A 21,931-nucleotide genomic window follows, 5' to 3' on the forward strand; every position below is an offset into this window, starting at 1 on the left:
GGGAGGGGGCACAGATGGTGAATCCATGCAGGACCCAGCAAAGGTGGGACCTCTGAGCTGTTGAGCAAACCTTGAAGCTTTCCCTGCCTCCCTCTCCCTCCCCAGTCTGTTGCTCAGGCCTCCTCAGCAAATAAATGGGACTTTAATTGAATTAGAGTCAGTGCTGCTGCGAGGGTCTCCTCTCGGACAAAACCCAGCAGCACTGGAAGTTTCCCCCTCAACCAAAGCGATCGCAAATGTTTCTTTCTTTTTTATTTGCACTGCTGTAAACATTTTACGATATCTATGTGCTGCTTCCAGAAATGATGCAATGGATGCAATGGACTTCCATAAATATGAGCGTCGGACTTTTCAACAAACATGGATATGTTGGCTGATGTTATGCACAGAAACATTTACTCTCTCTCTCTCTCCACATAGGGGAACAAACTGGGTTTAGAAAAAAAAAGATGTTTAAAATTGATCCCGTTAATTACAGGCTGACACTGGTTTTGATCTGTATTTTATAGTTTTGCAGCTTGTTTAAATAGAAATTCTTGCGAATGCTGATTAGATGAGTCTAGTTTAGTGATATTTAGCAGCAGTTACTTGAATTTTGTTTGTAATGTTGAATTAGCTGGTTGTTGATTCAGGTTTATTGGGCTTGATATACCTGATTCCGTACTTGAGTTTTTAACAATTATCTGGCTGTTGATTCTTGTCTACTGCTAAACCTACTGCAGCTTTAAAATAAAGTTTAAAATATCTTTTGTTGTAAAACAGTGTTGTCCTCAACAACTTGAATCAAACACACACACTCTGACTTCACTCCCCCCCCCCGTCTATACACACACACCCTGCCCAGACAGACACACACACACACACACACACACACACTCCCAGGTTGCGTTTACACTTCACTGAGTTTTCACCATTCATCGTCTCTCCCCAGTCGCCCACTCCCCTCCCTGGCCCTCACCCCTCACTCTCTCTCTCTGTCTCTTTTCAGAGCTTTTGTTTGCCCTCTGCCACCGTCCTTTCACCGACTTGGCCCTGATTTGCCCCTTGTGCACGATCGCACCATTATACTGAGACAAGATAGCACAAAATAGCCAAACATGTATGCTATTCCTTTGTCTGGCAGTTCACTTCTAAAAGATACTAGTAGTCCTGTTCCTGGGAAAGGGGGGAAACTTTAATACTTTGAAAGAGTTCATATTTTTCTCTCTCTGTCAGTGACTCCAGTTTCTAACCAGCATTTTATAGCAATGGACTGACTTCCTGATGGCAATGTTTTGAATGGGCAAGTAGCAGTTTTGCAAATAGGGATTTTTTATTTTGGAAACTTATATGATGAAACAGGAAAAACTAATGTAGAAATAGCTGCAGAAAGCCAAATGAAGCAGCAAAAAACAATCAATATAATGTAAAAATGATGTAAAATGAGGTTATATTGGTGAGAATCTGTCTTGCTGTAGGTGTGAGGTTTCCATCAGGAGTAAGACTTACTTACCCGGGGAAGTGCTTAAACTGCTGCAGACAGGAACAATGGTAGACAAAAGGTCATCATGAGAATCCGCTACCGCTGGCCGTAGCCACAAGGCAGCGACCTCGCTTCCACCTTAATGCTCCCCCCCCAACACACACACACACAAACACACATGCACTGACTAACACAGTGCTCCTGCTTCCCCATCTCCCTCGCAGCCATCCAGGTGATCCGCTTGGCTCACATTCATGAGACAGGGAGCGAGCGCGAGCAGTTATCATCCAATAGGGAGAATGTCTTGGCTTATTATCGGCGTAGGAGGCCGAGCGTGTCACCTGGAGCTAAGCCTCGACATTCGACTAAAAAGTCAGCTGGGGTTAGCGTGAGAGCGCGAACGTGGGTGTTAGTCATTCCCCCCGCAGCGATCACCTCCACCGTTGGCCCGCCGAACAGAAAGAGCTCTCATTCTCTCTGGCGCTGAGACTCGAGCAGGAAGGGCTTTTAACGCAGCCTCCTCTGTGCAACGGACAACTGCTGTGGGATCAATAAATAAATGTGATTATACCTGTTAGCGTTGTGCAGAGGTTTCCCTCAGAAGAGCACAGGTGTAGCTGTAGAGGGAAATATTTTAAAGTTAAAGTTAAGAAGTGAAGCACATTACGAAGGTCCCTAGTCCAAAGTCCATTTTAGACTTAATGCTAAATACCTCTTCCTGCAACATACACTTAAATCATTTGCATTAACGAATAGATAACGAGGCCGTCGGTTGCTAACAGGTTGCAGCTTTAAACTTCTGCTGTTGAAACAATTTAAAACTAGTTTTGGATGTTAAGTTAAAGGATAAATTTGGGTTTGCTTATCTTTCAAGCAACAAAATAAAGCTCCATTAGCTCTACGAGACCTGAATTTAAAGTCTGCTATCAAAGACTCGCTACTATCTGACATTTTATTTAGTGCTGCGTTTCTTAGCTTGAGAGAAATTCTGTGCATACATGCGTACAGGTTTTGTGACATATGTATGCAGGGGGGCACCATCAAAGCAGCAAGTTGGTGGCTGCGTGACTTTGGGTGTCTTTGAATGCACCACGTGGTCCGACAACTGTTGTCAAAAAGGTTTTGCAGGAGTCGATTATAAGTCCGACATTAAAGGCGTTTTTGACCACTGGAGATTTTCATTCACTGTCAAACCTGACACTTTGTAAATACAATCGTTTTAGATTTGGAGTTTTGTTTCCCGGCACTAAATTAATTCCACTGGCTTCTCAGTATCTGCAGAATACAACTGTCACAGCTGAAGTATTGCCTGTGTCACAGCTTTTTTCCTTTTATTTATCTTCATCAAAGAAATGATGAGATTTTAATAAGACTTTCTCCCCTGCTCTCTGGGTCTCTCTCAGCCTGTCACTGCTGATGCTTGTAACCATCCTAATCAATATACAATATTCCTCTCTCCCTGTACTTTTTTTCTGAATGACAGAATAATGCCAGGTCTGTGAAAGGGTTATGTCAGATAGTTTAAAACCTGATATTAAACAAGAATCGTGCTGTTACATGTGCCATTTTAATTATCTTCAAAACTCAACTCCAAAGGAGTTCCTTTATTTACCTTCAACAGGAGGAGAATAAAGCAATATCAAACAGGTAGCAGCGGCTCGTACGACGTCAGCTCTAATTGCTTTTGTCGAGGATGACACTTAAGGTAAGAAAAGGAGAGGAGAGGCATTTGAGAAGTAAACATTATCTTTTCTTTGTCTTTCTCTCTCCTCAGCAACACAAAAGGCTGATTAAGAGTGAGGTTCGGGGGGGGACAAAATAACTGCCTGCGAAATATTAGTAGGTTAGAATTACTTTGTTGTGTGACACAATACCAATAGATGCTTCGTGTTCGGAGAGGGAGAGGCTCTTGTCAGCGGTGGCACCTAAACAATGGTGGCTTTCTTGACGTTAATACTACGCATTTGACTTGACAAGCACCCCACTGTCATTTTGCCTTCTTGGAGGTATATGTTGAATGCGGAGGAGACAGTTGACGTTCAGAGAAGATTGCGTCTACTGTAGTTTTCACAGACAGTTCAACGCCCCCCACGCCTAAATTTGTTCAGAAAGTTGAGGACAAGACATCATGAGAGATAAGGAAAAGCAGCAGGAGGCAGAGAAGGGTTCAAACTGGTGAGAAAACAACATGTACGCTCGACTTTGTCTCTCCAGGATTTACTTTGCAGTCCTGCATTTCCGTCATGACCTGGAAAGTTTGTTGCAGAAGGCTGTGTTGTCTCATTCCCTATGTGGGATTTTTGAAGTCAGAATGGTGTACATCGCTGCAGTGGATGTGTTGCTAAACAAAAAGAAGCTCCCTCGCTCCTTTTATTGGGGAAGAATAGGCCCTTTAAAACCTTTCCAGCCTTAGATAATTTCATTCAGCTGGCCCCTGCTCTGCCGTCATTGAATCTGCATCCAGAGATCAGGTTCACAGCGACGGGTTGATAGCTTCCCAAGCCTCTTGGCCTTTTGTTCTACCAGCCCCGCGCTGCTGCCCCCCCTCTTCTGGAAGTTGGGGGACACAGAGCTGATGGGACATTACTAAGAAAAGTTCAAAACCTCAGGGGTGACGGGGCGCAGAGAGGTGAATACCAAAATGTTCACTTTGTTGTTGTTGCAGGACTTTAAGCTGAGAGATTTCAGACTTGTAGTGAGTCAGTCGTCCTGATGTCTGAAGTTAAACAGGTACATGCTTCTCTTTCGTATTTAACTTCTCCATAAAAGCCACAGTATCAATTGTACCAAGGTAGATGTAGACCACCCAGGAATTCTTAACGTCTCTCTCCTCTCCTGGGTCTCCAAACCCGGTTGCCTTTTTTGTCATCTCCAAGGAGCATTACTGAGTCTGAACTTGCCTAAACCCTTGTGATCACACCTCTTGAAAAGGTTTTGTTTCCTCCGTCGATTGGTATTCGAGGCAGGTCACCGTGCTCCCACCCTCCTCCTCCTCCTCCTCCTCCTCCTCCTCCTCCCTCCCTCTTGCCTGCCTGCCTGCCTGCCACCCTCCTCCCCCTGTCTCCGCTCCCACGTTTGAAAGCCCTGTTTTCATTTTAATTTGCACCTGTTGTGCAGTTGTTCGTTGAAGGCAAGTGCAGACCAGTCAATCATAGGGAGACGTGTTAGGAGGAGGTGTAGGGAGGCTTATCTTTTGATATGTATAATGTCCTCAGAAATGTCATGCGTGAACTTCATCTTGTTGGTGCTCTACATTCTGGGAAAGTTCAAGAGGCAGGGACACTTTCAGGCCACAGTCTTGACACGAGAACGATCTTAATTAAGCTTGTTGATTCTATAAAAGGCCGCAACGTGAGGCATTAGCGTAGTTTATACTATTTATGTACCAATATTAAACAGGAACTGGCATCTATTAGATGTAAATCTGTTGATTTTCACTGAGACTGCTGATCTATGGGCTTGCTGCTGCCTTTTCTTTTACTCAGAAACATAAATTCAACTAAAGCACAGAAAAAAAAGGCTCCACCTCCTCGGGATGGTGGCTCAAACTCCAGGCCCTCCCATCTTACCGCAGAACATTCTTGTGTAAGCTGCCACTGAGGTGTGTCCCTTTGTGATGCCATGCTGTTTCTGCCTGGATTTATGCTGCGGAGAGTATGCACCGAGAACCTGCGGATGGCGGTGACTAATTTGCACGCGAACCACCTTTGATTGACTTCACAGCCCCTATTTACAGGCCATCTATTTTAAGAAAAGCAGGCATATGTGTGGGACTTGAGTGCTGTGGAACCGGGCGGGCCCTGCTGATGCTGCTCTGGACTTTTAAATGTGTGTGTGTGTGTGTGTGTGTATCAGCCTATCTCCTTGAATGTGTGTACTCAATAGGCCTCCAGGCGCTGTCTTGTCTCTACATTTTCATTTGTTTGGAAACATTTATATGTATGTTCAAGGTTCACTGGCAATGCAAATGTGAAGACATTCAATGCGTAGACAAGATGAATGATCCCCTATAGGTTAAGCCTTTTGTGTGCACAGCAGTAACATTTGTAATATTATATGTGCTATGCAGAGCATCTCAAACGTGATGGGTATGCTCCGGAGCAGAGCCATCCTGAAAGGTGCAGCTTGTTGGCATCCAAGGCATGTGAGCAGGACTGAAAATTAGTGGCTATTTTGGCTCATATCTCCTCGACAGCTGTCTGCCCACTGCTGCGGCTCAGTCACAGATTCCAGGCGTGGATGCTGTAATTGGGGTGTAACCCACAAAAAAAAAAAAAACAAAACGCCTACGCCCTGGAGTGAGCAGTGATGTTGGGTGACCTTTTTAATGTGGAAATGAAACTCAATTTCCAAAACAAGTCAAAAACCTTTTTCATATTCCTGTCATTTATGTTTAGAGCTGCATCGTTTAGCTGACACTCAAAACAGTACACACCTGACTGAATAACATTACAGGCTGCCAGCAATAATAGTTAATATGCATCTTATACCTGTGACAAGATGCTGGTGTTTTGTCGTCAGGACTGCTGTCACACTAAACCTGTTGTTCACCCCCTGCTGGTTCACTGTATGTGCACAACGTTACTTCTCTCCTGTACTGACCAGGCGAGTCCTTCTCTTGTCTCTTTCTGTAACAGCTCTGAACTACGAGAATGTGGTGGAGACAGGATCCGAGACGGAGGAGGAGGACAAGCTGCCGGTGTCTGAGGAAGACCCCCTGATCAACGGCACAGGGAGCCCGGCCAGCCTCACCAACCCGGAGGCCTCGCCACGCGCCGAGAGCCACGGCCTGCTGACCAAGGACGAGGAGGATGACGAGATGCGGGACAGCGGCGTGGAGCACATCTGGCCCGACAATGACATGCTGAGTGCCTCGGTCGACGGTACTGGTGAGTGTCTTAACCTGAACAATGCAGAGATTCATTTAAATCTGATTGGCTGAGCGGACACAGAACGGTTGACCTCTTAACTACATCAGTAAGTCTGGTTGATCCAAGGAGACGTGGCTGTTCCCCCTGCGGTTTTTAACCGATTCTTCTCACCTCCAAGAAATATAAGTGGAACCAAAGATGCAGTTTGTCATATGAAATGACAAGTTATGGAAAGATGTTCCTCATAATGTAAAATCTGCAAAGAATCTGAGAATCATGAGCTGCAGAAAGAGAAAAACACAAAATTAGTCAAAGCATGATCAAAAGAGCTTTCATTAAAAATAAAAAGACACCGTGTCCCAAATCACTGTGTTTTTCAGTGTTCGCCACAGATCTGGATCATGAAATGCATTAAAATGCTTCTAGCTTTTCCTTCTATCTGCTTTACCAGATGTGTGGGCTTCAGGTGAGCTGTCAATCACAAAACCTACCACTAAGCTGACTTTCAGATACTTTCTAGCAAATGTGTGCACATCCTGCCACTCGTGGTATCATCTTATGCGGTAAACCCCACCCATCTGGTGCCCGAGTAGACTTAAACAAACCCCACGAAGCATTTTGCAAACAGTGCTTGAGCCAGGTCTGACGGTGAAGCCCCGATGATGCTCCCTCAGCAGACAGACACGATAAACAGTTTCTCTGTGAGCGACAGAGACCATTTGGTTCATGCTTAGAGAAAAGTCCTGCGCTGAGCCAAACAACAAAAAATATTTACAGTAATGTATAACCTCAAAAAAAAAAAAAAAAAAAAGCCTGAGAGCTGCAGAAAATGAAAAGCACTGGGAGGTGAAAATGTGGTGGATGTGATTCAGTGTTTCAGGAGATGCAGGACAGGAGGTTAGTTTTAGTCCAAGTGTTTCAGTGTTTTTGGTATTTCAACAATCCCAACAGTCACTGATGCCGTGCAGTACCTCCTCCCTAACAAGCTGCTTAATCCCAGGCAGGTGATACCTCCCCAAACCTGACTGACTTATTGTCTTTTGTTGAGTGAGTCTGCTGGTGGGGGCCCCAGTCATGGATGCTTGAAAGATAAATACTTTTAATTAGAGGGCAGGGTATAATCATTAAAGGAAGCAAGACTGCTGCAAAAAGTCATTAACAATCTTAAATGAAATTTTTATTTTTATGATAGCCATTTACATGTATAATAAGAGTCAATGATTCTTGGAAGCATGTGACAGGAACAGAGTATGGCGAGAAGTCATGTAAGACAGCCCATTTAAATGAGCTGGGCTTCGCTATTCATTTCTGCTAATGAACTAGCTGTGCACGCTGCCGAAAAACGGGGGAACATTCAGCAGTCTTAAATTTTAATATGGGGGAAAATTGCACATTTATTAGGGATGAAAAAAAAAAAAAAAAAAAAACGTAGTGGGTATCAACATTTGCTTCTTCTAAATAACAGTTCGTTTTTGCTCCGGTAGAAAGAAAAGACAGTTTGGTAAATAAATCAAGATAAAGGATAAACAAGCTGTCGTTGCATACGGTAATTGTTTATTTGATAAAGACCCGTGGTGCCATAATGTCTGTAATTCAACTATGTTGCAATTCCCAGATAATATGCTTCTTGTGTGATAAAGTGTCTGACATATTTCAGAGAGCAAGTCAAGTTCATTAGAGCGTTTGGGAGTCTCTTTCCCAATCTTGCGGGTGCTGTGTTTCCCAGCCTTTTTTTTTTTCTTCCTCGGTGCCTAAGTGTCTACAGTGATACCTCAGCACATAACTTAGGCCTGAGATAAGTTAGCACCCTCCCTCCTTCCTACTCGCACTGATTTGGTCGTCACTCCCCTATCTAGGGTTTTTGCCCAGGTCTTGGAGATGTGAGAGGATAAAATAGATTAAAGGTCCTCAGATGTTTGGGAATTGCAGTAAAAGTCCAAAAACGAACAGACAAACGTCACAAACAGACTCGTTTATTGCGATGCCTTAAAAGTGTGCTTAGCCCTAAGTGAGTTTCTGAGACATAACTATCTTATGTAAGTGAAAGAAAAAGTTTATCTCCGTGTCTTGTGTCTGGCGTTGTCCTTGACATTCCTTCATCCCACAGTGAGGCTGGACGCGATGCGCTGGAAAGCATGACATCATTATCACTGACAGACGTTTTCACATAAATCACCTGTGATCTCTCCCTCTGCCCTTTTTAAACTCTCCTCTAGTGCATCAGGAGGATTTCTGACTTAACATTGCAGCAATCACTGGCTGCAGAAATCTCACTTATTTCCTCATGTTTTCTGGAAGCATCTTTGCTCCATCCTTCAGATTAATTATCTGAAAACAAAACAAAAAAACACTTTTTTTTACCCATTTTTTGCCAAACTCTGCCTTCTGTTTTTGATAAAACAGTGGCTCTTGTTTACTTTGCACATCTATCAAGTTTTGCAGTTATTAATTTGTCATTTAAACACCTACTGCATCCAGGAGTTTCCCATATTTTTCAATAAGTGTAGTGTTTGAGATGGTTTTCACTTTGCCAAGAATAAAATTCACTGTATTCTTTGGCTGTAAAATGTTGAGATTTGAGAGAAACACCGACGCAAAATATTTGTTATTGACAGCCTCCCTCTAAAAATACCACAATTGGCATCAGCTTTCTGAAAGCTGTTTTAATGAGATTTTGTTTCTGAGATTCTGAGACTATTAAACGTTTTACTCAGACATGACATTTGCAGGATAAATGAGGCTGAATGCACAAAGGCAGAACCTTAAAGCTCCTGTGACTGCGGTGACCGGCCATAAAATAGGAATGTTTTCAAAATAAACAAAATCGGAGCTGCTACAAAAATAGGTGGAATTACAGTCTGGCCAAGGTATTCTGGACTCCTCCTGAGTCCAGACTCGGCTTTCAGACCTCAACATCACTCTTCAAGGAGGTGTGTACCTTACCGCCTCAGGTCTTCTGTGATTTACTGCTGACAAAACACACTTTTCCAGCATTTAGTGGACAGTTTGATCCCAAATGCTTTCCATGACCAAGAATAGGCACATATCTGTGGCATAAATGACTCCAGGGGAAATCAAATCTCGCCTTTTCCCTTGTTTTTGTCTTTCTTGCACCATTTTTACCTTATGAATATTTTAGATTCTTTTCAGAGGGATTAAAACATGAAATTGGACATTTCCTCTGAAATCTGTGTGTGAAGGAGGCTCCACAGCAGCAACGTTACACAACGACCAGGCAGCCACCTCACCACAATGACACTTTGTCCCATTTAAATGCAGCTAAGGACTGGCATGGATGCATGCATGTATATGTGCCAGAGGCCGCAGCAGAGGTGTATGTGGTATTAGCCTACCTCCTACTGGAAGCAGCCGTCCCTCCCTTCACACCACAGATAACACAAGTTTTCCAAGGTAAATAAGGGAGAGTTGGAGGGCCAGTAAATCCCACTGGTCATCCCCTTGCGTCAGACCAGAAGTATGCAACCAAATTTGATTACCCAAAGCAAACACAGTGCCTACGAGGACACAGAAATATGAGGGAGTTTTCACGGTGTTCGGTGCAAAAGGGGGGAGGCTTTTATGCATAGTGACATCTGATACTTGTGGGTATATTTTAATCTGTGGCGCAGTGTTTTTTTTTTAATCTGTTTTGTTTTGCCATACTTTTAATTTATGTTGTTTAAAGCCCATTTATTTTCTCATACTGTGCCTGTGGTTTTGATGCTGTTGGCAGACGTGCAATCAAATGTACAGAAAAAAAGTCAGGGGAAAAAAAATCTTAGCAAGGGGAAAGTTAAACTAGGACATACCCCTCCAGAGAAGTCTGTCATTATTCTCCGAAGCCATTGACAGGGGTATTTATCATTTCACCACAGAAGCCAAATCTTTCATTTCACGAAAACCCTGAATTGCAAGCCTTAGAATGCATTCCTCAACTATTAAGCCCATTGTTTTCAACTAAAAATAAAAATTCTTTTTGTTTCTGGCTTTTGTGTAGAATAATGTAAGCAGGATAACATTATTATCAACAATACACCCACCACCTTTCCTGTAATATCTCAGCCAGGTTTCTCAGTGTAGGCGCTCATCCTGATTAAATAGCCAAGGGAAAGTCAGATACATCAGATCCTGCTGTGGATGGGTAAAAAAAAAATAAAACTTCACAATGCAACACTTGTAACGTCCTTGCAGGAGAAGTAGAGCAAGAACAGATGCGTGTAAGTCACACAATGCAGGTTTCTTGTTCTTTTTTTTTTTTTTTTAACACAAGCCCCCATCTTCTCGGAAGCACCTTGATTTAATTTTTACAGAGCGGGCAGGAAGGAGGGACCAGGGAGTCCTTAAGCTGATTGTTCAGTCAGTGTCCTCCTGTCGACCGTGGAGGGATGAATTTGTCAAAAGAGGCTTCGTTTATGAGCCTGTCAATCCACCGTTTATTTACAGCTGCCTCACCTGTGCCAGGGCGGTATCTGCCCGTCGGTACAGACTGGGTGCCATTATCCTGATTGGCAGTGAGAACCTGTTCTGTTTATACCAATGAGTCTGACCAGTGAGATGTCTAAAAACTGCGACCTTAAAATCAAACCTCTCTCACATACAGACTCAGCTCAGGTCGATTGTTTTAACGTGTTTTAATCTTCAATACACATTTTTTTACGTCATTAAGGCAGAAAATGGTGCAGATTCTGTAAATAACCCCGTCGATGCTCAGTGGGTAAAGGCAACTTTCATTTTCTGAACTAGCCATTTTGTCCAAAGCCACTCTCCTTTTTAGGATAATGCATATAGGGCTTAGAAATAATAGTTTCCTCCTGTTTTAACAGGCTTCAGTTTCTGCATACTTCACCAGAAAACATTAATTCTTTGGCTCCACCCACCCGAGGTTTATCCCGACCAATGAGATTATTTCTGCCTCTGGAGCTGCTCTGCCCCTGAGAAATGTTTGTGCAACTAAAACTCTTAATTTGTGGTTAAGAGTTGTATTCTTTTTAGTCAGGAGTAAGTCTCTTCTAGGGATTGTGGCAAATCAAAAAAATGTGTGTGCTCACAATACTCCAAGCAGCTTTGGATAAAAGCATCCACCAAATGACATGTGATAAAACAAGCGTGATCCTGCATGCAGAGCATTGCAGCGGCGTCACAGCCAGGGAGTAATAAGCTCAGCCTGTGTGTTGGCTGGAGCTCTATGATTGCTCAGGTGGATGTGCTCCGTGTTGTATTTAATCGCTGTGTTTGGCGACTGAAGCTTTCTTCGCCTCCCCCGCCGCTTGTTGTCATGTTAAAGGTAAATAAGTCACTGTCTGGCCCAGATGATAGTATTCATTAAGCACGTCGAACAAAGCCGCGGCACGCTGCGATGCACAGCGGTGCCTTTATTGCTTTCTCCATACCTTCATCTTAAAGGCCTCATTGTTAGCGTTTGTTGGTTTGCATGGCACACCGAGGCACTCACCCTCCCCAACCCTCTTTTTCTTCTTCTCTGTTTCTGTGCAGATGAAATAAAAGATGATTTCGACACCCTGGGGCCTGATGGCACTTTGCAGGCAGTTGGAAATGGTACAGGTGAGTTAACCGGACGTGATGAATGTCATGTTTTTGTCTTGTGACATCTACCTGTAGCCTCTCTCACCAAGCAGTGCTTAGCCCTTGTCCTAGTTTAGACAGTTTGCTAGAAGAGTAAAAACACCTTCATGTGGACATTTTCAAACAGAATGCCCTGTCCTATAAATAATGCACAGTCTGCATTGAACATCAAACAAGATCAGAATAGTCCATTTGTGTGAGCGGGTGTTAAAGGGTAAATGTTTGTAATCCAACAGTCACAGTAATTCAAAAGCAAAAAATTGAGTTTGTGTAAAGTAGACTTCTGTGCAGCAGAAATATGTTGCAGCTGCTTTATCCTATTAATCATCTCCTGACCCCATTTGGAGGTTGACCCCAAATTGGCTACTCCTTCTATAAAATAACACGAACGAAACAATTACACCCCTGGCTGTGTGCTGTAATTCATGGAAAATCATGTCCTGCTGACTCAATGACCACTGAGCCTGTATGTCTATAGGCAGCTGAAGTGATTCTGATTTTTCTAACCTTTGATTACACAAGCTGTTTTCAGCCTCGCTGGTTAGCTAAGTGACTCTTAGCATGTGTGTGTCCTGACACCTGATCCTGGTGGAACCAAACCCTACCTGCCATTTTTCATTACGGCACAAAAACTGATTTGCAGCCATGCACCCCTCCCTTCCATGATATCATCCTGGCCAACATGACAACTGGCATCGGACGCTGTTATGGTAAACCAAACTCACCCCACAGAACGCCTCCAAAACCCCCCTTTCAGCTTTAATTATTATTACTTTCAGCTCATCGTGGTGTTTTCAACGTCACTTTTTTCTCTCTCTGTTCTGAAAACTCAAGCAGAGCAAATGTTTTCCATCTTGAGTGCTTAAAGGAGTTTTGGAAACAATACTGTGGCACCGCCGTGGAAGCTCCCGCCACTCGAATCACATATGATTTCATTTAAAGACATGAGCAGTTTGATCACGTCCTGGTCCCAAAGCTCACTTTGATCCAGGTGATATCCTCCTCTGCAGGAAGAAAAGTTGGTCAGTCCTCCTTAAAGAAACACTGTGTTTGTGTTTTTCATCCAGAATAACCCAAAAAGGCAAACATGAAGGATTAAATCTCGTCTAATTGAGGTAGAGAAGCTCGGTCGGTTGCATCGACTGAAAGTAAAACATAAAGAACATTTCACATTTAACTTAGCAGCCTTCAGAAGCCACAAAGAACCATCTAATGAGAATGCTGTAAATTATGCTATCACCGATATCAACTGCGATCCATTGGCACCGATGACATTTCGGTGCCATTTTTGACAACCAAATATCTCCTACCTTGACCTTTCACAAATTGGACCGCAAAGTCATCACGCCTAACAAATGGCTCTTTAAACCTCACCTTAGCTCACAGTCTAAAAGCCTAATTAACGGGGGATGAAGTCTGATAAGACGTCGCTCGTTTTTTGGTTTGACAAAACCAAACAGCCTCCAGAATCTCTTCAGGTTGTAAACAGTGTGTGTGTGTGTGTTGAAAGTCGGCCATCCCCTTGACTAATGAAGGCTGCTGATTTCTTTTAGCTCTGGTTTGTTTTTGGAGGCAGCTATCTCCAAACTGCAGCTTAAGAGTTTCCCCGAAGAAAAGGGAGAGGGAAATAATTTGAGAAAACGCATTGTGTGGCCTCAGCACTTTGGCTGGCTTAAGATACGTTCTACTCAGCTATGGCAAAGCTTGACTGTCTTTTTTTTTTTTCCTCTCTTCTCTGCACTGGTTTGTGGTTTGGCCCTGGTAATCTATTCAACACAGAATCAACAAAAGCCACAGTGTCTTGATTGACCTTATATGTAAAAGTCAATACAAAGAAACGTGGCTCTGTTGCTGATTAAGCGACGCTTGTGTGTATCTATGTATGAGTGTGTTTTTCTTTTCTTTTTTTTTTGTATTTTAGTCCTAAACTCAAAATCAGATTTTATGTCATGAACAAATCAGGTCAGTGAAGTTTTTTACACATTGGAGTTCAGCAGCACATGGTAGCACGTTTATCTCTGACTCTTGGCTCGATTAAGTTACATTTCTTATTTTAGCTGGCATAGCGTGACAAGCAAACCCAGTAATTTAGATGTATCCTCCCCAAAGCACGGCCGTAATGTTTTAGGGTGGCTGTCCTGATCGCATTTCCACCATGATGTTCCCAATATCTTCCTGTAAGACATTTCTCTGGGGAAGAAATGAATCCAATTTATTCCTCCCCCCTCTCTCTCTCTCTATTGGTCTCCTCCTTCACCGTCTCTCTTCCGCTCCCTCTTCCTCTCCTTCAGTCAAGAGCGTCGATTGCACTTCAGAGTTTGAGGACTTCTTCACCAAGCGGAAGCTAGACGACGGCGACAGCCACGTGGTGAGCATCGCCGAGTACCTGCAGCGCGGCGACACCGCCATCATCTACCCAGAAGCCCCAGAGGAGCTGTCCCGCCTGGGCACACCAGAGGCCACCGGTCCAGAGGAGAACGGTACGAATCCTGCAGGGGTTCAGAGGGTGGGGGTTAAAGGTCAAAGTCAAGCCAAGATGAGTACAGAAAGGACATCAAAGATTGTACCTACATTATTTTATAACACTGAACACTGGATATTAATTTCAGAGATTTTAGATCAGGGCACTCAGGTTGGGTCTTGAACTTCTTGAACTTACACTAGATCTAAAGTTAGCTTAGCCACATTAGCCACTGGAGTTTAGACTCTAGACCTTTACATTAGTTAAACTTCCGTCCATCCATCATCTATACCTGCTTAGTCCTAATTAGGGTTACAGGGATCTGCCGGAGCCTGTCCCAGCTCTCTTTGGGTGAAAGGCAGGACAGGTCTTGGACAGGTCACCAGTCTCAGCTACAAGTCTTTGCTCTAAGGTGTAGTATTGGCACTGGTATCAAAAGAATTTCAGAATATCATGACCTTAATATAAATTTCTAAAAATCTGGGGTGATATTAAACCCCGCCTGTTGCTTGATTGTTGCAGTAACAGCACGTGCTGGTTCAGCTACTCTCTCTCGTACCAGCAAAGATTAAAAAAAAAAAAAGAAAGTAAAGACGTCTGGACAGAGGAGCAGCTCTTCCCGCTGACACGACCAGGCAGCTGTTGGTCCCACAGATTCGCCGGATGCCTTGGTGTTTACCTACACTCTTAAGCAACAGCTGGGCAGGGGCTTGAAATCAGATAGTGCACCTCTGAGGGGAAGAACCAGGGGGAGTGGGGTTGAGTTGGAACTGGCTCATGATTCATGCTTCAGACATGATGAACGTCAGCAGGATTAAAAAGTGAGGGCGGTTTAAAGTGAGTAGGACTGGTGGAGGAATGGTGGTCAAGTTCATCAGCTTGTGATTTTATATATGTGTCTGTGCATCCGGTGTGATGTCCAGGAAACAGGGGCTGAGTGTAAATGCTGTATGTAAAATGTGTGTGTGTGTGTGTGTGTGTGAGGAGTCGGGAGGAGGTCATAGTGCAGCGGATGCCAGCCTGACACTGCGGCTCTCATGTGGAGCAGATTGCAGAGATAACTCCCATACCACTCTGGGCAGCCCGCCCGTTAGCTGCCATTGATTCGCTGACCTTTTGGCCCGCTTTCCCTTCCCCTTCCTCCTCCTACCCCTCCTCCTCCCCCTCCTCCCGCTGTCTCCCGTGCAGACCTGCCACCTGGAACGCCAGATGCCTTCGCCCAACTGTTGACCTGCCCCTACTGTGACCGGGGCTACAAGCGTTTGACATCGCTGAAGGAGCACATCAAGTACCGCCATGAGAAGAACGAGGAGAACTTCGCCTGCCCTCTGTGCAACTACACGTTTGCTTACCGCACTCAGCTTGAGCGACATATGGCCACACACAAGCCTGCGAGGGATCAGGTGAGGGGGTTTCTTTTTTTTTTTTTCCTTCGTCCCTTCATTCTCTGTCGATTTTTTTTTTTTCCCCTGTCCTCATCTTTCTGTCCCCTTTCTCGTTTCTAATGTGCTCTAATCCCTCAGAGAAGAGAGATCATTTTTTCTGATTGGCAATCATTATTAATTTTTCATGGCATTTTGAAGATGCAGATCCTTTAATGGTAATAACTTTAATTGAGGCCCTAAATGGTTTTTTGATGGCCCTCCCTGATATGATTTTCCAGTCCCGTGTTCACGATCGAATGATTGTGTTAATTTCCAATTTGGAAATTTTTATCAGCTCCTTAACTTCACTTCACTCCTGGCCTTTAATGTTCTTCTGGTGCAGCCTGCAGTCATAGTACTCCATCAATCCCCACCTCTCCCCCCACTTCTAATTTCATGCACTGCATAAACATCTGTGTATACTTGAATTTTCTCCAGCGATTTATATCCTATATGTCTGAAATATAATGTGAATCTGCTGGCAGTTAGCATGAATCACCTTAAAGTCCTGTGAGGTGAAAACACATCCAGCAGTCACGGGTGTTTAACTCGCTTGTCAGCTTTAAGTTGAAGATGTGGGGTGAGATAGATTGTGGTTAAAAAAAATGCACGCTTTCAGAGTTCTCACACATTGAGGCATAATTATAACTTCTCAGTGAACTAAAATTGGAGCAGTAAATTTTAAAGTAGATGGAGTGTGTATTTGTGCTTCGAAGGATGATTGTAACTGGAGAATTAGTTGAAAAAATTAAATCATCTTATCGAAGACACAAATGGAGCAGTGAGAAACTGTTACTACATCCTTGAAGCTGATATTTTCTTGTATGGCAAAAACTCTTTGGCTCAGAAACTCAAAAGCAAACAGGTTGACATTTGCAAAAAAATAAATAAATAAAAATGTAAAATCTGAAAGCAGCTGCCTGTTACTTCCTAGATTACATTATAACCACCAACATACTAACTGCAGCACAAATGGATTGGCCCTTTCATGTGTGTTACTCCTTTGATAGATAATTTTCTCATGGACATCCTCCTCCAGAAAAAACCTTGAATGTACAGTAGGGTTATAAAAAAATTTGGCGATTCAGCCAATCACAGATGACATCATGTAGCCTGATGCTTTGCGGTGTTCAGTCCCAGGTCGTGGGTGTTGTGTTGTGCTCTCTGAAGCGAGGATGACAGGCTCAGACTGTGGCTGATTTGATCAGATGACAGCAGCCAGCACTTTCACCTGATCTACCAGCTGGGTGTAAACGTGAGCAGATGGGCCGGCCGAGTGAGCCGCTGTCCCAATCCTCATATTACAATGCTGTTGCTGCTCCCCTCCAGAGTCGAGCCAATGGCCAGAGAGTCCTATTCAAGTGCTGCAGGTCCTTCCACAAAGCCGGGTATCTTGATTTGTAAATTATCTGGACTGTTTAAATGCTAATCCTCAAGATGAGATTGAGGTGATGTCTTACTCGTTTGTTTTTCATTTTGTTTTGTTTTTTGGGGGGGTCAGAAAATCTCAAATGTAAAATATATCACAACACATTGTGAAGGCACAATCAAAACAAGCACGTGTTCATGTGAAACTATATATTTGCCAAATAATATACGTTGACTCAGGAGTTCAAAGGAGCAAAGAGATAAACATGAAGAATAATGTCCTGATAGGTAAACCCGTCCATGCTGCTCTGTCTCACATGTCTACAGGCCTTAATACTCCTCCTCCTCTTAACCAATTAGCCGAAATATGACTAATTAGAGCTTATACATATGCAAACATCTAGTCAGGTCCCCGCCCACAACCAGCAGTGGTGGTGTTCACACTGACAACGAGCCATGAAGGGGAGATGGAGCATTTTGCCGGTGCCATTCACAATTAACTGTGCAGAGCGATTGTGTCTTATTAGCAGTGGTGGTGAGACTAAAGTTTACCGGGCAGGGGTCCTCAGGGGGGAAGTAAGGGGATGGTGGTGGTGGAGGTGGGGGCGGAGGCACCGAAGCAGCTGTTGCTGTTTGTTTATGCAACTCAGCAACATACGAGCAGTGGGGTCCCTCTCCGGCGCTTGGTGGGGCCCCTGACTCTCCCTGCTTGATCTTTGAAGGTTGGGGCTGTTTGAACAATTCCTCCCAGTCCTCCCAGTGTCCTGCGCGCCACCATCTGTCTCCCCAGGAATGTGGGTAGAGTCAGCACACACCCCTGCATTTGTCAAGGCTGAACAGTGATGAGGGAGTCACAGTGTTTTCCCCCGAGTGAGCTCAGTAAAAATGTGTCTTTTTCTTTTTTTATTTACTCACTGTTTAACATGCTCACCTCCCACTTGGAATTAATTGTTCATGAGTGACGAGCCAGGTTTACACAGACAGAGTCGTTGTTGTTGCTGGGTATTATATTTTTATTTTTTCTTCTGAGAACAGTCCTTGTTTGAATTGCAAATTTGATGGATTGCAACTGATGTTTACCTTTGAACAGCAAATCAAGGCTGGGACTACAACGCTCTGTTCTGTATCCTGACATTATTAAAGAGACATTTGAGGCTTGAAAAAAGTCCCAATTACTGAAGAACATTTGAAACCGTTATGAAAAAATACAAAGTGTAATTCAAATGATGTGAATACAGGTATGTGAAAGAGCTCACAAATGATTCTGAATACCTTTTGGACTGATTAGGCCCAAATTAATGAAAAGTAGATCAGATTGGTGGTTCTAATGAAGAGGAAAAAAGACTCTTTTCATTTATTCTATTTTCTGGGCTGCCAAATTCTAAAGGCATGCCTCCTTTGGCTGAGGAGCCAGGAAATTAAAAGGTATGTGATTCTCTGTTATCACCGCCGCTGCCTGTAGTCGCTCAACGGAGGTGGGAGTAGAAAGCCAAGATGCTCCGTTGGCGACAGGAGCCGTTGTGCTTGTTGCTTGTTGTCATGCCGACCGATTGTGATTATTTATTGAACTATCACCCCACGATGTTTGTGTGTTTTTTCAACATGAATCTCTCTCTCTCTCTCTCTGTCACAGCACCAACTGCTCAACCAAGCGGCCGGCAACCGCAAGTTCAAATGCACCGAGTGTGGCAAGGCCTTCAAATACAAGCACCATTTGAAGGAGCACCTCCGGATTCATAGCGGTGAGTTAGCAAGAGGAATGCTGCCCTGCTCTTTGAATATTCATTCAGTGATTTAGGAACACCATGAATCTGCAGAAATTCCATTTGGTTTATTTTGGACCCTCCCCGCTGTTAATGGACACTGAACTGTGTTAAGAATCCTTCCCCTTGCCAAGTACAATATTTGCTTAGAAATCCATGTGAGTGTGAAGCATGTTGGACATTTCCTTTAATTTGTTTATATGAACAGAAGGCTAATTTTTTCTGACCTAAAACTTTTTTGATATGAAGTTTACATGTATGGAGACATACAACAGCCCAGAGCACACAAACCAAATGTCTCATGGAGCATGCAATAATTGCTTTGCATAAGGCTTAACATGCTTTAGAAATATGTCAGCTGACACATGAATAAATCAACTTAATTTTGTCTATTGCACTTTTATTTCCTTTTGGGGCAATTTATTACTGCACCATATTTCTTATTTATTACTGTATTTCATTTGATGTGCATTGTTCCTTATAGTAAAACAGGAAACTACAAGGGTGATTCATATGAACATCTTATGTCTTACACTATGCCTGTTGTCTTTCAGGTGAAAAACCGTACGAGTGCCCCAACTGCAAGAAGCGTTTCTCCCACTCGGGCTCCTACAGTTCCCACATAAGCAGCAAAAAGTGCATTGGCCTGATCGCCATTAATGGCAGGATGCGAAACAACATGAAGACTGGATCCTCCCCAACCTCCGCCTCCTCCTCGCCCACCAACACCGCCATCACCCAGCTGCGGCAGAAACTGGAAAATGGCAAACCACTGGGCCTCCCTGAACACAACAACCACCTGAACATCAAGACCGAGCCGCTTGACTTCAACGACTACAAGCTGATGATGGCATCTCATGCATTCGGTGCTCCTGGACCGTTCATGAACGGAGGTATGGGGGGAAACAGCCCACTGGGGGTCCACCACAATGCAACGGCCCAGAGCCCTTTGCAGCACCTTGGGATGGCTGGGTTGGAGTCACAGCTCCTGGGCTACCCGGGGCCACTGGGGAACAACCTGAGCGAGGTGCAGAAGGTTCTCCAGATCGTGGACAACACTGTGTGCCGGCAGAAAATGGACTGCAAGCCAGAGGAGCTCTCCAAGCTTAAGGCCTACATGAAGGAGCTGGGGTCCCAGGTTGAAGAGCAGAAACAGGCGCTGACATCGGCAGGGGGGCCTCAGGTTGGTCTTCCACTTGTTAATCACAATGGCGCCACCAAAAGCATCATTGACTACACGTTAGAAAAAGTGAACGAAGCCAAAGCCTGCCTACAGAGCCTGACAACAGACTCAAAGAGACAGATTAGCAATATCAAACGAGAGAAATCCAACCACATGCTTGAAGGAGGTGTGGAAGAGAAGGTGCAGGAAAACAACATGTTAACACCTTATGCTTGCCAATACTGCAAAGAAACCTTCCCCGGGCCAATACCTTTGCATCAGCATGAACGCTACCTGTGTAAAATGAACGAGGAGATCAAAGCCGTGCTGCAGCCCAGCGAGAATTTGATGCCCAACAAACCAGGGATATTCATGGAGAAGAACGCCCATTTACCTTCCTCCATGTTGTCTGAGAAGGGACTTACTGGGCCCCTTAACCCTTACAGGGACCACATGTCTGTGCTGAAGGCATATTTCGCCATGAACATGGAGCCCAATTCAGAGGAACTGCTCAAGATTTCCATAGCAGTCGGCCTTCCTCAGGAATTTGTGAAGGAGTGGTTCGAGCAGCGGAAGATGTACCACTACGGCACTACCAGAACCCCACCACTAGAGCACAGGAACAACACAGATATGGTTGTCGGAACAAATCACCACACTCCACCAAAAGACTCTATGGCAGCTAGGTCACCTGTGTCTCTGATCAAACCTACTGACCGCATCACATCCCCCTCCATAGCAGAGCTCCATAACAACGTTAACAACTGTGACACCTCGCTCAGACATTTGAAAAACCACCAGTTCAGTGGCAGCACTAAACCCACAGGTGAAAAGTTGGACCACTCCCGCAGCAACACCCCCTCCCCGCTAAATCTGTCCTCCACATCTTCCAAAAACTCTCACAGCAGCTCCTACACTCCAAACAGCTTGACTTCAGAAGACCTGCAGGCTGAGCCGCTGGACCTCTCTCTGCCGAGACTCATGAAGGAACCCAAGCATGCACTGACTGTAAAAAGCCGACCTAAAGTCAACAGCATTTCCATTGACCATAACAGCATCCCCTCTCCCCGAGAGCACTTCGAAGAGCCTTTGAACTTGGCATATCTCAAGAAGGATTTCTCAGGCTCTACCAACAATGGAAACCTTGAAAAAAGCACTAGTCCCATCTTCGGCATTAACCCGTTTGCTGCCAAACCCCTGTACACGTCACTTCCACCTCAGAGCGCTTTTCCACCTGCCACATTCATGCCCCCAATGCAGGCCAGCATACCAGGTCTTAGGCCCTATCCGGGCATGGATCAAATGGGCTTCCTACCACACATGGCCTACACTTATGCAGCAGGGGCAGCTACCTTTGCCGAGATGCAGCAGAGGAGAAAGTACCAGCGAAAACCAGGTTTCCAGGTAAATAAGCCACCTGTGGTTTTGTGAAAGCCCCAGGCTCACTCAACTTCTCTAAAATGATCTGAACTCATTTCTGTACTAATTAAAAACTGCTTCAGAGTCAGGAGAGACACACTCACCTCAGGTAGACTGAGCCAGTAAAGGCAATGGAGACAAACAGCAGCGACATGACCCCAGGGTGGAAAACAGCAATGAGTCTTTAATGGTGATGAGGATAATAGGGGGCATTTCAAAGGTTCAATTCAAGATTGACACATTAGTGATAACAATTACACTATTACCAGTCAGTGATGGGGAGGAGTGAGCTGATTTTACTGAAGAGCTGAAACAGAAAGTTAATAGTTTTTAATCAATTAATGGCCATTTATGTAGTGCACATGCCAAATATGTGCTGGTCCCAAGATTTGATGCTTTTACAACTTTGACTTAATTT

General features: G+C 44.2%; 1 protein-coding gene across 4 annotated transcripts in view; it reads left to right on the forward strand.

Annotated features, from left to right (window-relative positions):
- The window catches only part of zeb2b (zinc finger E-box binding homeobox 2b), an 83,575-nt gene that overhangs the window by 56,110 nt on the left and 5,534 nt on the right, over window positions 1-21,931 (forward strand). For 2 of the 4 annotated variants that reach the window (XM_026301398.2, XM_026301400.2), the window contains exons 3-8: window positions 6,097-6,351; window positions 11,827-11,895; window positions 14,208-14,396; window positions 15,566-15,780; window positions 18,803-18,911; window positions 19,487-21,498. In XM_026301398.2, the coding sequence (XP_026157183.1) occupies window positions 6,097-6,351; window positions 11,827-11,895; window positions 14,208-14,396; window positions 15,566-15,780; window positions 18,803-18,911; window positions 19,487-21,498 (2,849 nt within the window). The remainder of the gene's footprint in view (window positions 1-6,096; window positions 6,352-11,826; window positions 11,896-14,207; window positions 14,397-15,565; window positions 15,781-18,802; window positions 18,912-19,486; window positions 21,499-21,931) is intronic. The other 2 variants (XM_026301399.2, XM_026301401.2) reach the window with 1 other exon arrangement.

This window comes from Mastacembelus armatus, chromosome 2, assembly GCF_900324485.2.
Source record: "Mastacembelus armatus chromosome 2, fMasArm1.2, whole genome shotgun sequence".
NCBI classification, from domain to species: domain Eukaryota; kingdom Metazoa; phylum Chordata; class Actinopteri; order Synbranchiformes; family Mastacembelidae; genus Mastacembelus; species Mastacembelus armatus.